This window comes from Somniosus microcephalus, chromosome 11 (assembly GCF_052327205.1).
Source record: "Somniosus microcephalus isolate GS21.2 chromosome 11, FLI_Smic_1.0, whole genome shotgun sequence".
In the NCBI taxonomy this organism is placed as follows: domain Eukaryota; kingdom Metazoa; phylum Chordata; class Chondrichthyes; order Squaliformes; family Somniosidae; genus Somniosus; species Somniosus microcephalus.
Genome location: NC_140997.1, coordinates 96,167,990 through 96,183,861, shown reverse-complemented (window position 1 = coordinate 96,183,861; position 15,872 = coordinate 96,167,990). Strand labels below are relative to the sequence as shown.

Here is a 15,872-nt window from a genome sequence, read left to right as displayed (position 1 = left end):
TACAGCTTTCCCTTTATAATCTGCTAAGAGAAGACTGAAAGGTTCCAAGTAAATCTCAATGGTAGCAACAGTACCATCAGCCTGGAAAGAGGCCTGTCTCTCTGAAATCCTGTAGTGCTTATTGGCCCATCTCCTCCGTATGGCAAAATGGAGCTCCCAGGCATTTTCACCACAGCCAGATTCCAAGTCTTGGGTGAGAAAGGCATTCCCAGGCAAAGACAGTTTATCAACTGAGGCCAGATTATCCCCTTCCCTTCCAACAACTGGGAGGCAAACTTCGCCTCAACCAACATAACGACTACTACCTCTCCCAGATTCCTTCAGGACATGGCCATGCTACTAAAGCTGTAACATGAACCCTTAAACACAGAACTGTAGCTACTTGCAAACACATTTCAGGCTTTTGCTCTAAGTTTGCCTCAACCTGGACTTCAAGGTTTAAGTTAAGAGGAGAGATTACACAAATTATGGTTGTATTCCCTAGAATTTAGACGGTTAAGGGGTGATAAGATCGAAGTTTTCAAGATATTAAGGGGAACAGATAGGGTAAATAGAGAGAAACTATTTCTGCTGGTTGGAGATTCTTGGACTGGGGGCATAATCTAAAAATTAGAGCCAGACCTTTCAGGAGTGAAATTAGGAAACACTTCTACACACAAAGGGTGGTAGAAGTTTGGAATTCTCTTCTGCAAACAGCAGTTGATGCTAGATCAATTGTTAATTTAAAATCGGAGATTAATAGCTTTTTGTTGACCACAGGTACTAAGGGATATAGGCGAAAGGCGGTATATGGAGTTAGATCGCAAATCAGCCGCGATCTCATTGAATGGCAGAACAAGCTCGAGGAGCTCAATGGCCTACTCCTGTTCTACGTTCCTATAAGATCCAAGGACAACACAAAGCCTTATCTACAATGAACATAAGAACATAAGAAATAGGAGCAGGAGTAGGCCAATCGGCTCTTCGAGCCTGCTCCGCCATTCAATAAGATCATGGCTGATCTGATCCTAACCGCCAATCCACTATCACAGAACCATCTCCTGAATCTAACAGAATTAGACACACGAAATAGGAGCAGGATCAGGCTACATGGCCCCTGGGCCCGCTCCACTACCCACAGGGCCATGACCGATCCGAACCTAGACTCATGTCCAAATTCCTGCCCGCTCCCCATAACCCTTAATTCCCTTTACTTCTAGGAAACTGTCTATTTCTGTTTTAAATTTATGTAATGATGTAGCTTCTACAGCTTTTTGGGGCAGCATATTCCATGGACCTACCACCCTCTGAGTGAAGTAGTTCCTCCTCATCTCAGTTTTGAAAGAGCAGCCCCTTATTCTAAGACTATGCCCCCTAGTTCTAGTTTCACCCATCATCGGGAACATCCTCCCCGCATCCACCCGATCCAACCCCTTCACAATCTTATATGTTTCAATAAGATCGCCTCTCATTCTTCTGAACTCCAATGAGTAGAGTCCCAATCTACTCAACCTCTCCTCATATGTCCATCCCCTCATCCCCGGGATTAACCGAGTGAACCTTCTTTGTACTGACTCGAGAGCAAGTATGTCCTTTCTTAAGTATGGACACCAAAACTGTACGCAGTATTCCAGGTGCGGTCTCACCAATACCTTGTACAACTGAAGCAATACCTCCCTATTTTTATATTCTATCCCCCTAGCAATGAAAGCCAACATTCCATTGGCCTTCTTAATCACTTGCTGCACCTGCATACTAACCTTTTGAGTTTCGTGCACCAGGACCCCCAGATCCCTTTGTACTTCAGTACTTTCCAGTTTCTTGCCATTAAGATAATAACTTGCTCTACGATTTTTCCTGCCAAAGTGCATAACCTCACACTTTCCAGTATTGTATTCCATCTGCCAAATCTCTGCCCACTTACTTAGCTTGTCTATGCCCCCTTGCAGGTTTTTTATGTCCTCCTCACTCACTACTTTCCCTCCCATCTTAGTATCATCTGCAAACTTTGATATGTTACACTCGGTCCCCTCCTCCAAATCGTTAATATAGATTGTAAAGAGTTGGGGACCCAGCACTGACCCCTGCGGAACAGCACTAGTTACTGATTGCCAGTCTGAGAATGAACCATTTATCCCAACTCTCTGCCTTCTGTTAGATAGCCAATCCTCTATCCATGCCAGAATATTACCCCCAATCCTGTGATTTTTTATCTTAAGCAATAATCTTTTGTGTGGCACCTTGTCAAATGCCTTTTGGAAGTCTAAATACACTACGTCCACTGGTTCCCCTTTATCCACCCTATATGTTACTTCCTCAAAGAACTCCAGCAAATTTGTCAAACATGACTTCCCCTTCATAAAACCATGCTGACTTTGTCCTATTAAATTATGATTATCCAAATGTCCTGTTACTGTCTCCTTAATAATGGACTCCAAAATTTTACCTACCACAGATGTTAGGCTAACTGGTCTATAGTTTCCAGCCTTCTGTCTACTGCCCTTTTTAAATAAGGGTGTTACATTAGCAGTTTTCCAGTCTGCCGGGACCTTTGCCGAGTCCAGGGAGTTTTGGAAAATTATTACCAATGCATCCACAATCCCTACCGCCACTTCCCTCAAGACCCTAGGATGTAAGCCATCAGGTCCAGGTGATTTATCCACCTTGAGTCCCATTATTTTACCGAGTACCATTTCCTTAGTGATTTTGATCGTGTTTAGCTCCTTCCCCCCCCCCTTTAGCCCCCTGTTTGTCCAGTGTTGGGATATTCTTAGTGTCTTCTACTGTAAAGACTGATGTAAAATATTCATTCAGTGTTTTTGCCATCTCCATATTTCCCACCATTAATTTCCCGGTCTCCTCCTCTAAGGGACCAACATTTACTTTAGCCACCCTTTTTCTTTTTATATAACTATAAAAACTCTTACTATCTGTTTTTATATTTTTTGCTAATTTACTTTTGATATGCCTATCAATTAGTCCAATAAAAGGCGACGAGTTAAGAACGTAACTGAAGGTTTTTATTGGCTAAATAACAGAGCCCACCCTCGTGGGTGATCCGATCCAACAGGGAGGAATACTAGCCAGTCAGCTACCTTTATACCTGGGCAGGTAATGGGCGGAGTCGGAGGTGGTCAGCCCAGGTATAACAGTGCGACAAGAGGCGACCTCGTGTAGTGATGTGACAGTGAGAACAGTGAGAACAATATACAGTGATAACTATAACAGTGGTTTACCACAACTTTCATAATCTATCTTCCCTTTCTTAATCAATCTTTTTGTTATTTTTTGCTGTCTTTTAAAGTTTTCCCAATCCTCTATCCTCCCACTAGATTTGGCTACCTTATATGCCCTTGTTTTTAGTCGAATACTATCCTTAATTTCTTTACTTAGCCACGGATGGCTGTCTTTTCTTTTACACCCTTTTCTTCTCAGTGGAATATATATTTTTTGGAAGTTGTAAAATAACTCCTTAAATGTACACCACTGATCATGTATTGTCTTACCCTTTAATCTATTTTCCCAATCCACTCTACTCAATTCCGCTCTCATACCTTCATAGTCTCCTTTATTCAAGCTTAGCACGCTTGTTTGAGATCCAACCTTCTCACCCTCTAATTGAATATGGAATTCAACCATGTTATGGTCACTCATTCCAAGGGGATCCTTTACTAGGACATTTTTAATTAATCCTGTCTCGTTACACAGGACCAGATCTAAGGTTGCTTGCCCCCTGGTCGGTTCAGTTACATACTGCTCAAGAAACCCATCCCTAATACACTCAATGAACTCATCCTCAAGGCAGCCCTGCCCAATTTGATTTGTCCAATTAATATGATAGTTAAAATCCCCCATAATTATAGATGTTCCCTTATTACAAGCCTCAACTATTTCCTGATTGATACTCCGTCCAACAGAGTTGCCACTGTTCGGAGGCCTATAGACTACGCCCACTAGTGTTTTTTTCCCCTTATTATTCCTTACCTCCACCCAAACTGTTTCATTATCCTGATCTTTTGACCCAATATCATTTCTCTGTATTACAGTGATTCCTTCCTTTATTAACATAGCCACCCCACCTCCCCTTCCTTCCTGCCTGTCCTTCCTGATCGTTAAATAACCTGGTATGTTTAATTCCCAGGCATTGTCACCCTGCAGCCATGTTTCTGTAATGGCCACAAGATCATACCCATATGTAGTTATTTGTGCCATTAACTCGTCTATTTTGTTACGAATGCTACGTGCATTCAGATAGAGAACTTTCAAAGATGTTTTGTGACACTTAGTTCCTGCTTTTGCCCTTTTTATTACTTTACCTTTTACTCCATACCTTCTGCCCCTTCCTGACACGCTCTGGTTTTTAATTTCCCCACTGCTACCTAAGTCTATGACCTTCTCTGTTGTCATTTTTATTATTTGCTCTCTAGGAACCTCCCCCCGACTAGTTAGTTTAAAGCCCTCTCTACAGCCCTAGTTATATGATCCGCCAGGACTCTAGTCCCAGCACTGGCCAAGTGAAGCCCGTCCCAACGGAACAGCTCCCTCCTGCCCCAGTACTGGTGCCAGTGTCCCAGGAAGCAACACCCATTTCTCCCACACCAGTCTTTGAGCCACGCATTTAACTCTCTAATTTTATTTGTCCTAGCCAAATTCGCTCGTGGCTCAGGTAATAATCCAGAGATTATTACCCTTGTGGTTCTGCTTTTTAATTTGGCCCCTAGCTGCTCAAACTCCCTCAGCAGAACCTCCTTCCTTGTCCTATCTATGTCGTTGGTACCAACATGGACCATGACAACTGGATCCTCCCCCTCCCACTCCAAGTTTCTCTCCAGTCCAGAGGAGATGTCCTTAACCCTGGCACCGGGCAGGCAACACAGCCTTCGGGACTCTCGCTCTCGGCTGCAAAGAACTCTAACTATCCCCCTAACGATACTATCCCCTACCACTGCAACATTTCTTTTAACTCCCCCCCCCCCCCCCCCCCCCCCCCACTTGAATGGCCCCCTGCTCCACGGTGCTGTGGCCAGGTTGCTCATCCTCCCCGCAGTCCCTGTTCCCAACCTCACAGGGAGTAAGAGCCTCGAACCTGTTGGACAAGTGCAAGGGCTGCGGCTCCTCCAACACTACCTCCTGGATCCCCGTACCTGCCTCACTTCTAGTCACACCATCCTGACCCTGGCCACGGACTACATCTGAATTAATTAATCTAATTGGTGTGAATACCTCTTGATACACAGAGTCCAGGTAACTCTCCCCCTCCCTGATGTGTCTCAGTGTTTGAAGCTCGGACTCCAGCTCTTCAACACGGAGCCGGAATTCCTCGAGCAGCCAACACTTACTGCAAATGTGATCACCGTGAGCATCAATGGTGTCCACCAGCTCCCAGATATTGCAGCAGCAACACATCACCTGATCTCCCATTCTATGTAATTAATTAAATTTATTAATATTATTCTTAAATACCCTCTGCCCCGATTCTAGATGGTGAATATCACACCTTAGAAACTATAAACCAAAGAGATTTAAGCTTCAAAAGGGAGAAATACTCACCAACCAATCACTTACCCGCTTTCTGGTGACGCCACACTTGGATTACTTTTGACCTCTCTCCTTCCCTCCGAGTTCCCAGACTGGAGACTGGTACGCCTTACCTGGTCTCTGGGACTTTTATAGCCCCGCTGCTGCCACTGAGTTCCCACCGACGCTGTGAGGCCTTACCTGGTCTCTGGGACTTTTATAGCCCCGCTGCTGCCACTGAGTTCCCACCGACGCTGTGAGGCCTTACCTGGTCTCTGGGACTTTTATAGCCCCGCTGCTGCTACTGAGTTCCCGCCGACGCTGTGAGGCCTTACCTGGTCTCTGGGACTTTTATAGCCCCGCTGCTGCCGCTGAGTTCCCGCCGACGCTGTGAGGCCTTACCTGGTCTCTGGGACTTTTATAGCCCCGCTGCTGCCGCTGAGTTCCCGCCGACGCTGTGAGGCCTTACCTGGTCTCTGGGACTTTTATAGCCCCGCTCTGCCGCTGAGTTCCCGCCGACGCACTGAGGCCTTACCTGGTCTCTGGGGCCTTTTATAGCCCCGCTCTGCCGCTGAAACACCCGCCGAAACTTCTTGAATAAGTGTAATTATGCTCTTAGATCATCATATGTGCACATATTTGGCTAGACTGGGCAGTGTAGTGATACTGAATGTTGGAACACGCCTACAAAGTCCAAAGATGCCGGTTCAATGTTGACTGCTCTGTTCAGTTCTCAATCTCAGCCAGACCAAGTATAAACTGTAGCATCTTCTCATAGGGGAAAGATAGGCAGAAAGAGAATCAAATGGGGATTGTCTTGTATAAGCAGTACCCTGTAGTTGCTTCTACAATAGCAAAATACTGCGGATGCTGGAAAACTGAAATAACAACCAAGTGCTGGAAACACTCAGCAGGTCAGGCAGCATCGAGGAGAGAGAAACAGAGTCAAAGTTTTGGGTCGAACCCTTCGTCAGAACTGGAAAAGGTTAAGGAAGAGAGATTTTTAAGCGGGGGGAGGGGAGGAAAGAACAAAGGGATTGTCTGTGATAGGATGGATGGCAGGAAAAATTGACTGACAAAAGGGACGATAGTGCAAGGCAAAAGGAGAGGTAATGGGACAAGTTAAGAAACAAAAGATGGCTCTAGATGAGGTGTGAATGATGATGGCAGCAACATTAACAGCTACCATGTGAGGAAATAAGAGGAAAAAAATGTAGAGAAATACAGGGGCCAATTTATAGTCTGAAATTGTTGAACTCGATGTTAAGTCCAGAAGGCTGTAAAGTGCCTAATAGAAAGATGAGGTGCTGTTCCTCGAGCTTACATTGAGCTTCGTTGGAACAATGTTAAGAGGCTGTGGATGGAGAGATCAGAGTGGGAGTGGAGAACTAAAGTGACAAGCGACCGGAAGCTCGGGGTCACGCTTGCAGACTGAACGGAGGTGTTCCGCAAAGCAGTCATCCAATCTGCGTTTGGTCTCCCCAATGTAGAGAAGACCGCATCGTGAGCAGCGAATACAGTGTACTAAATTGTAAGAAGTACAAGTTTCACCTGGAAGGGGTGTTTGGAGCCCTGGACGGTGGGAAGGGAGGAGGTAAAAGGGCAGGTGTTGCGTTTCCTGCGCTTGCATGGGAAGGTGCCGGGCAAATCGGAAGGGGTGATGGAGGCGTGGATCAGGGTGTCTAGGAGGGAGCGGTCCCTTCAGAATGCTGAAAGGGGGGGGGGGAAAAGATGTGTTTGGTGGTGGGATCACGTTGGAGGTGGTGGAAATGGCGCAGGATGATCCGTTGAATGTGGAGGCTGGTGGTGTGAAAGGTGAGGACAAGGGGAACTCTATCGTGGTTCTGGGAGGGAGGGGAAGGGGTCACAGAATCACAGAAACCCCACAGTGCAGATAGAGGCCATTTCGGCCCATCGAGCCTGCACCGACACATATCCCACCCGATCCACGTAACCCCTATCCCTGTACCCCCACGTAGTTAATCCCCCTAACACTAAGGGTCAATTTATCATAGCCAATCAACCTAACCCGCACATCTTTGGACTGTGGGAGGAAACCGGAGCACCCGGAGAAAACCCACGCAAACACGGGGAGAATGTGCAAACTCCACACAGACAGCCACCCGAGGCCGGATTCGAACCCGGGTCTCTGGCGCTGTGAGGCAACAGTGCTAACCACTATGCCACCGTGCTGCCCCCGGTGATTGTAGTTACTGTTGATTGACCCGATTGATGGAGGCCAGGCAGTAGCTGTCTGCTTTCAGCAACAAAGGCATGAATTCAGGTCGACTTGGACCACAGGATCATTTACAATGGGGAAAATTAGGTGAAAATCTTTTTTTAAAATCAAGTGGCTTCTTAAACTTATTTTCCAATTGTTCCCACAGGACAAGTCCTAATGGAGATTTCAGAAGTACACAAGAAACTCAACATAGATATGGAAGATAATGTATGTATACATTAAACATTTTAGTTTTGCATTCTTTGAATTCGTTTTAAATGGCATTGAATTTGTCTTGTATTTCAAGTTTATCCTTCAGGATTATTGTACTTTTATCAGTTAAACTGCAATAGTCCGGTTCTGTTGCATGATAATTCCCACATACTGAGTTCCTGATCTCGGCAGTTTAGTTGGAGGAGGTTGTTTAGTGGTTACAAGGTATTTCCATGGGGTTTGAAAACATAAGCTTGAGTCAATTTAAGCCACTAATAGATTTTTCGTTGTCCAGTTACAAAGTGATTTCAAGAGAGCCCTGAAAGCAGGATGCCTGCCCAACCTTTGAATGTAGAATTCAGGGGCACAAGGAGATCTAAAGAATAGAGGGGAAATCAATTTTTGGTCAGCCATGTTTGGCACCCATGGGAACCCAACACCTGTTTGAGTCTCCAAACCAAGCTACTCAGAAATCAGAATTGTTGAGCAGGAGTCCGAGGTGCTGACATAGTGGGGCATCAGAAAGGGCGAGGGTTACCTGGACACTTTGATGCAGGAGTCACACCCCTTAGGTTAGGTAGTGGTAGAGGTCTGGTTAGTGATCAGGGACAGGTTGGTGTGACTGCGAGTCAGGTAGGTAAGAGGACCCCAGGTGCAGTGCTGGAGGAGCCTCGGCCTTTGCCATTATCCAACAGGTACAAACAAGGTCCTTGTTGCCTGTGTGGATGAGGGCAAAGTCTGCAGTGTGGATGAGCAAACTGACCACAGCACTGTGATACAGGAGGCCATTCAAGTGGGGAGGAGTGAAAAGGAATGTTGTAGTGATAGGGGACAGTATAGTCGGGGGGATAGATACTGTTCTCTGCAGCCACAACCAGGAGTTCTGAAGGCTGTGTTGCCTGGCCGGTGCCAGGTTTAAGGATATCTCCTCGTGGCTGGAGAAGAAGTGGGAGGGGGGGATCCAGTTGTCATGGTCCATGTAGGAACCGACGAGATAGGTAGAACTAGGAATGAAGTTCTGCTGACAGAGTTTGAGGAGCTAGGGTCGAAATTAAAACTCAACCTCACAGGTAATCATCTCTGGATTGTTACCTGAGCCATGCGCAAATTGGCATAGGAACAAACTGATTAGAAGGTTAAATGCGTGGCTCAGAGTGGTGCGGGAGGCAGGAGTTTCACTTCATGGGGCACTGGCCCCAGTACTGGGGAAAGAGGGAGCTGTTCCGTTTGGATGGACTCCACTTAAATCGGGCTGAGACCAGTTTCCTGGCAAATCGAATAACTAGGGCTGTATATAGGCCTTTAAACTAATGAAGGGTGGGTGGGAGGATTCAGGAAAGGGTAAATTCAAAAGCAGTAAGAGAAATGTCAAGGCCATAGTACAGAGTAGCTATTTGGGTAAAAATAAGCAGAGTGGGTCAGGAAGGGACATCTAGCGTGACTAAGGTGACATCAGGGAAAAATAGAAAAAAGTTAAAGCTAAAGGCACTATATCTGCACGAAGCATTTGCAACAAAATAAATGAATTAATAGCAGAGAAATAAATGGGTTTGATCTAATATCCATTACGGAGACATGGGCCTAGATTTTCAGTGTGCCGTGAGTCGGGCTTTTAGGCGGGCGGAGGGCAAAAATCCCGAATTCGGGTGTCCCGACACCATCCCGCCCAAAACCCGCCTCCACGTAAGTATCAGAGGAGGCGGGTACCCGCCCCGCACTGGGACCCACCGACCCGAGGCGGGAAGGGATTAGTGCCAATTAACTGCCTGTTAACAGGCAGTTTTTAGCCTAATCCCTATTTTGAGGGGTGTCGTGTGGGATTCCTGATGGCTCCAAACCACGCCAGGTTAGAGCAGGCAGGCCGTCGGGTTGAAGGACTTGGAGGGGTCGCGATGTCGGTGTTCAGGTGAGTGATGGGTGCATGAGTGCAAAGGTAAGTGTGTTTGGTGTGTCTAAAGTGTGTAAAGAAGTTTAAATTACCAGTACTTACCTTAACAGCCTTTCTTCCTGTAGGCATCGGGAGTCCATCACTCAGCCAGCACTGAAAGCTGAATGGCTGCGATCTGTCAAAAGTGACAGCCTTCAGCTTTTAGTGCCGGTGTGAGTTCTAACTGAGTCTGCGTAGAAGGACTCAGGTTAGAAGTCAGACTGTCAGTGTTTGACAGCTTCAAACAGCTGTGGAACACTGATATTTCATCTGTCAAGACCTCTTGACAGATGAAATTTCAGTCTGTGACGTCACCTGTTGCCGGGTGGCCCTTAATTGGCCTGCTGAGCCCGCTGGGCGGGCTCAACCAGGTCAATCAAGGGAAAATCGCGTGGATTGGCCGGACGTCGATGTAGGCGGGACTAAAACCCGAAAGTTGTAGTCCCGACTGCTGAATGAAAATCGACCCCATGGTTGCAGAGTGACCAAGTTTGGGAACTAAATATTTCAGGATGCTTGACTTTTAGAAGAGATAGGCAAAATGGAGGGGGTGGGGGGTAGGCAGGCGGTAGCCCTGATAATCGATTGGATAACGACAGAGAGAAAGAATCTTAGCTCGGAAAATCAAGATGTAGATTCACTTTGGGTGGAGCTAAGAATCAACAAGGGGCAGAAAACACTGGTGGGAGTAGTTTATTTCAGGATATCAATGTACTGGTCAGGTGGGCAGAAAAAGGGCACGTGGATTCAATCCAGAGAAGTGTGAGGTAATGCATTTGGGGAGGGCCAACAAGGCAAGGGAATACACAATAAATGGTAGGATACTGAGAAGTGTAGAGGAACAGAGGAACCTTGGAGTGCATGCCCACAGATCCTTGAAGGTAGCAGGATGGGTAGATAAGGTGGTTAAGAAAGCATACGGGATACTTTCCTTTATTGGCCAAGGCATAGAATATAAGAACAGGGAGGTTATGCTTGAACTGTGTAAAATATTAGTTAGGCCACAGCTAGAGTACTGCGTACAGTTTTGGTCACATTATAGGAAAGAAGTGATTGCACTAGAGAGGGTACCGAGGAGATTTAAGGGGTTGTTGCCAGGACTGGAGAATTGCTATGAGGAAAAATTGGATAGACTGGGGTTGTTTTCTTTGGAACAGAGGAGGCTGAGGGGAGATTTAATTGAGGTTTATAACATTGAGGGCCTAGATAGAGTGGATAGGAAGGACCTAGTTCCCATAGCAGAGAGGTCAATAACCAGGGGGCATAGATTAAAAGTAATTGGTAGAAGGATTAGAGGGGAGTTGAGGAAAAATATTTTCACCCAGAGAGGGGTTCTGGAACTCACTGCTTGAAAGGGTGGTAGAGGCAGAAATCCTCATTGCATTTAAAAAGTACTTGGGTATACACTTGAAGTGCTGCAACCTACAAGGCTACGGACCAAGAGCTGGAAAGTGGGATTAGTTTGGATAGCTCTTTTTCGGCCGGCGCAAACACAATGGCTGGAATTTTCTGGAGCTAGGTGGGTTGGGGCGGGGTCTCCGAGGTGGGTGGGAAACCCGGGATCCAGCAACTTACCTCCTAGATCCAGCAGTCGCCGCCTTGCTTTAACTGCTGGGTTTCATGAATTGTGTGAAACCCGTCCACATGCAGTTAAATTCAAAATGGAGTTTTAAAAAGAGGCTTCCAGCCTCATTATAACATTTAAATTGACATTCCGCCCCCTTGGAGCGGATTGGTCGCCCCCTCGGTCCCACCTCCATTAAAACCGGAAGTGGGCGGGTTGCAGGTTGGGAATCCCATTTTTAACAATTTAACTGCCAGCACGCTCCAAACCCACCAGTTTTATTTAGCAGAAAATTCCGGCCAAATGGCCGCATTCTGTGCCATAAATTTCTATGATTTATAGGCCCCCTAACAGTAGTTGCAGTGTCGGGCACAGTATAAATCATGAAATTAGAAGTGCATGTAACAAGGGTAATACAAATTTGTAGTAATAGTACGGAGGTTGAGTTCATGTAATGCATTCAAGATAGTTTTCTCAACCAGTATGTCGAGGAACCAACTAGGGAACAGGCTATTTTAAATCTAATATTGTGCAATGAGACAGGGTTAATTAATAACCTTGTTGTAAAGGAGCTTCTGGGTAAGAGTAATCATAATATGATAGAATTTTATATTGAGTTTGAGAGTAATTTAGTTAAGTACGAAATTAGGGTCTTAAATCTGAACAAAGCAAACTACGTAGATATGAGGGGCGAATTGACTAAGGTAGATTGGGAAATTAGATTAAAAGATATGACGGTACATAAGCAATGGCAAACATTTAAAGAAATAATTCCTAATTTGCAACAAATATACATTCACTTGAGGAATAAAAACCCCACTGGAAAAATGGTCCAACTGTGGCTAACAAGAGAAATTACTATAGTATTAGATTAAAGGCAGAGGCTTATAATGTTGCTAAAAAGAGTAGTAAGCCTGAGGATTGGGAGGATTTTAGTATTCAGCAAAGGATGACCAAGAAATTGATAGAGAGAGAAAATAGAATATGAGAGTAAACTAACAAGAGACAAAAACAGATTGTAAAAGCTTCTATAGGTATGTAAAGTAAATGTGGGTCCCTTACAGGTGAATAAGGAAATAGCAGAGATATTAAACGAATACTTTGGGGCCAATTTTCCCGCAGGTGCGGGGAATTGTCGGGTTCCCCGAATGTCGGGTTCCGACACAAATCTAAATGGGTCAGCCAGTTGCACACAATTTTCCCTCAATTGGCCAATTTATTTCCAACGTGTGGGCACCCTTGCTAATTGTCCATTTCCAGTCAGAAAGCCCCACAGTATGATGTCATCATTCGTGGTGCTTTTAAAGTGTCCAGCAAGCTTTTCAACCTCTGCAGGCTTCCCAACCAGTCGTACAGAATGGCAGAGGAGCCTGCACCAGCTGCTGCCAGCAGCAGAGGCCGAGCTGCCGCCAAATTTGATGAAACGTCACTGCAGACATTGGTGGTTGGGTTAGGGCCCACAGGGAGGCCCTCTTCCCTAGCTCAGGGAGGAAGAGGCCTCCCAAAGAGACCAGGGTTGCATGGATGGAGGTGACTGCAGAGGTCAACTCTCAGGGAGTCACCCGCCGGACCTGGATGCAGTGCAAGAAGCGCTTCCATGACCTTCACCGTACAGGAAAAGTAAGTATGAAGTTTCCATCACCCTCAACCTGATCCCCATTGCCTTTCCCCAACAGCACTCAGCTTCAGCAATCTCTTCCTCCACATCCCACTTCACAGTCACATCCATGCACCCTTACCCATTCCCTATCTCTCTATGCTCATATTCACATAACTATTCCACCATGCAGCCCTCACACTGCCTCTCACTCTGATGCTTGGAACACAACTGACAACATATAGGGAGGGCCCTTGGTCTTGCAGCCTCACACCATCTTTGTCTGTTTCTAAGTATCTATGCTATGTAATCTCTACACTCACTCCTGCAGTCTCACTCAAACTCCACTTGTCTCCCTCATTGCAGGAAAAGAGAGCTCACAACAGGAGAGAGCGAGCCAGGACTGGCGGAGGGCCACCCTCAATCGCGCACCTGACCCCCTGGGAGGAAGCAGTGATGGAGATTGTCGGGGCTGACGTCGCTCCGGAAGCTGGGGAAGGAGAGACAGGAGCAAGCCCGCAAGCTGGTGACGGAATAGTTTTCCATCTCTCTCATTGACATAGCATGAGTCGATGTAACGATTCTGAAGCTACATCATTTGGCCTTCTGAGCATCTGCAAAATCCAATGTGCATGTAACCTTGGCATCACATCTCTAACTCTTTCCTTTACTCCCCCACAGGACCATCCAAAGCCCCCGTCCCCACTGCGGAGGAGGAAGAGGCTGAGCAGCCAGACGCCTCAGATGAAGCTCCAACCTCTGAGGGTGCAGCGTCAGCAGAATTCAGCGCACCCAGCACCAGCGCAGACACTCACACCTCGGTGGGGCCTTCGCGAGATAGAGTAGTGTTGTCACCTGGTGTATCACAGCTCACAAGTGAGCATCAGCAGATTGTGGAGACAGGGACAGCAGTGGAGAGTCCTCGTCGGAGGGCGCAGGCCTCTGCCAGCTCAGCTCAGCTGCATGTCGACCCTATGCCTCTGGGTCCATCCGCAAGAGAGGAGGTGATGGATCTCCATGCACAGATGCAGGAGTCTCTGGCAGGTTTTGTCTCCAGGGTCGCTGCGAGTGTGGAGCGAATAGAGGAGTCCATGGCGAGCATGAGCAGAGCCTTATTGGAGTCATTGGTGCATGAAAGCATCACCACGGAAAGGATTGCTACCTCCGTGGTAAGGCTGGCTGCGGCCGAGGAGAGGAGGGCTGTGGCCATGGAGGAGCTTAGTCGCCAGGGTATCAAAAACACGATGAGTGCTCAGAATAGAATGGCATCTATTGAGCACCGAAACCAGATCTTCATGGAAGTCCCTCTGAGCAGGACTTCCAGTGCAGATACGGGTCCCCATGGCCCCCCTGATGTGCAGCAAGGTGCTCTCCAGCCACTTGCAGGCACTGAGGGGGAGCTGACCCATGAGAGGGAGGTTGTTGGCACACCTCGAGGAAGTGGGGGCTCCTCTCCACGCGCTCTCACTTCCATGCCACTTCAGAGCCCTCGGTCAGAGCCCCGCCGGAGTCCACACCCAAGTGAGATAGGAGTCACAGCCGCAGGAGCAGCAGACTGCTGGCGAGCCCTCACAGGCTCAGCACCCCAGAGGACGCCCGCCAAAGGTGTCGAGACAGGAGCAGCAGGAAAGTGAGCAAGGGGCCTCCACATCTGCTGAAGCCACAGGGGTACCACTACGTAGGAGCACGCGTAAGAGAAAAATAAAGCACCACTAATCACAAGGGTAGTCACTTGGGTGAAAAGTCTTGTATATAGTTTTAATGCCATCAGTGTCTTGTACATAAAAAATCTGGTGGCAACTGCTGGAGTTGTAGCGTCTGTCATTTGGCAAATGGGGATTTCACATTGAGGCCTTAGGATTACTTGCAGATGTCAGCAAGCTGGTCCAATAGATAGAAATGTGCAGGGATGGGCCACTGTCCATGGTCAGTTAAGAAGCAGCAAGGCTACAGTGTTTGAGGCACCAGGCTATGCAAATCTGGCCAGGATGAATGCGTTCCTTGCATTCCGCCCAGCAATGTTCTCGTGCACTGGTGCCGCTGGTTGACGGGCCTCTGCAGGATGCTCGTTTCCGTGCTCCTCCTCCTCCTCAGCATCATCCTCATCCGAGGCAGCTCTGTGAGGAGCCTCTTGGTCCTGCGGAATCGGCAAGCCACGACGCTGTGCCATGTTATGAAGCACACAGCATACCACAACGATTTTGGAGACCCTGGCTGCCGAGTACTGTAGGGCTCCACCTGATCTATCGAGGCATCTGAAGCGCATCTTTAGCAATCCAATGGCTTGCTCGATAATGCATCTGGCGGAAATGTGGCTGGAGTTGTAGCGCTGGTCTCCTCACCGGCGTCATTAGCCAACTCCGCAGGGGATATCCCTTGTCTACAAGTAGCCATCCCTGAAGTTCATTTGGCGGACTGAATAGCGGAGGCACAGTAGACTGGCGCAGTATGAGGGAGCCATGGCAGCTGCCAGGGTACTTGGCACAAACATGCAAAATCTCCTCCTTGTGGTTACACACCAGCTGAACGTTAAGGGAGTGGAAGCCCTTGCGGTTGACAAAAACTCCTGGATTGCGATGGGGTGCCCTAAGGGCCACATGTGTGCAGTCAATGACGCTCTGCACCCTTGGAAAGTCTGCCAGCTGAGCTAATCCACGCGCTCGCGCCCTCACACTTGCGTGATCCCGGGTGAAATGGATGTGATTGTGTGCGAGGGCAAAGAGGCCATCGGTGACCTATTTGATGCAAGTGTGTGCGGCCGCCTGGGAGATGCCGCTGATGTCTGCTGCTGATCCCTGGAAGGAGCCTGAGGCATAAAAGTTGAGTGCGGTGGTGACTTTGATGGCCACTGGTA

General features: G+C 47.5%; 1 protein-coding gene across 2 annotated transcripts in view; it reads left to right on the top strand.

Moving 5' to 3' along the window:
* Positions 1-15,872, top strand: part of baiap2l1a (BAR/IMD domain containing adaptor protein 2 like 1a) — a 166,684-nt gene that overhangs the window by 50,301 nt on the left and 100,511 nt on the right. For both annotated transcript variants that reach the window (XM_086001132.1, XM_086001131.1), the window contains one exon: positions 7,884-7,945. In XM_086001132.1, the coding sequence (XP_085857258.1) occupies positions 7,884-7,945 (62 nt within the window). The remainder of the gene's footprint in view (positions 1-7,883; positions 7,946-15,872) is intronic.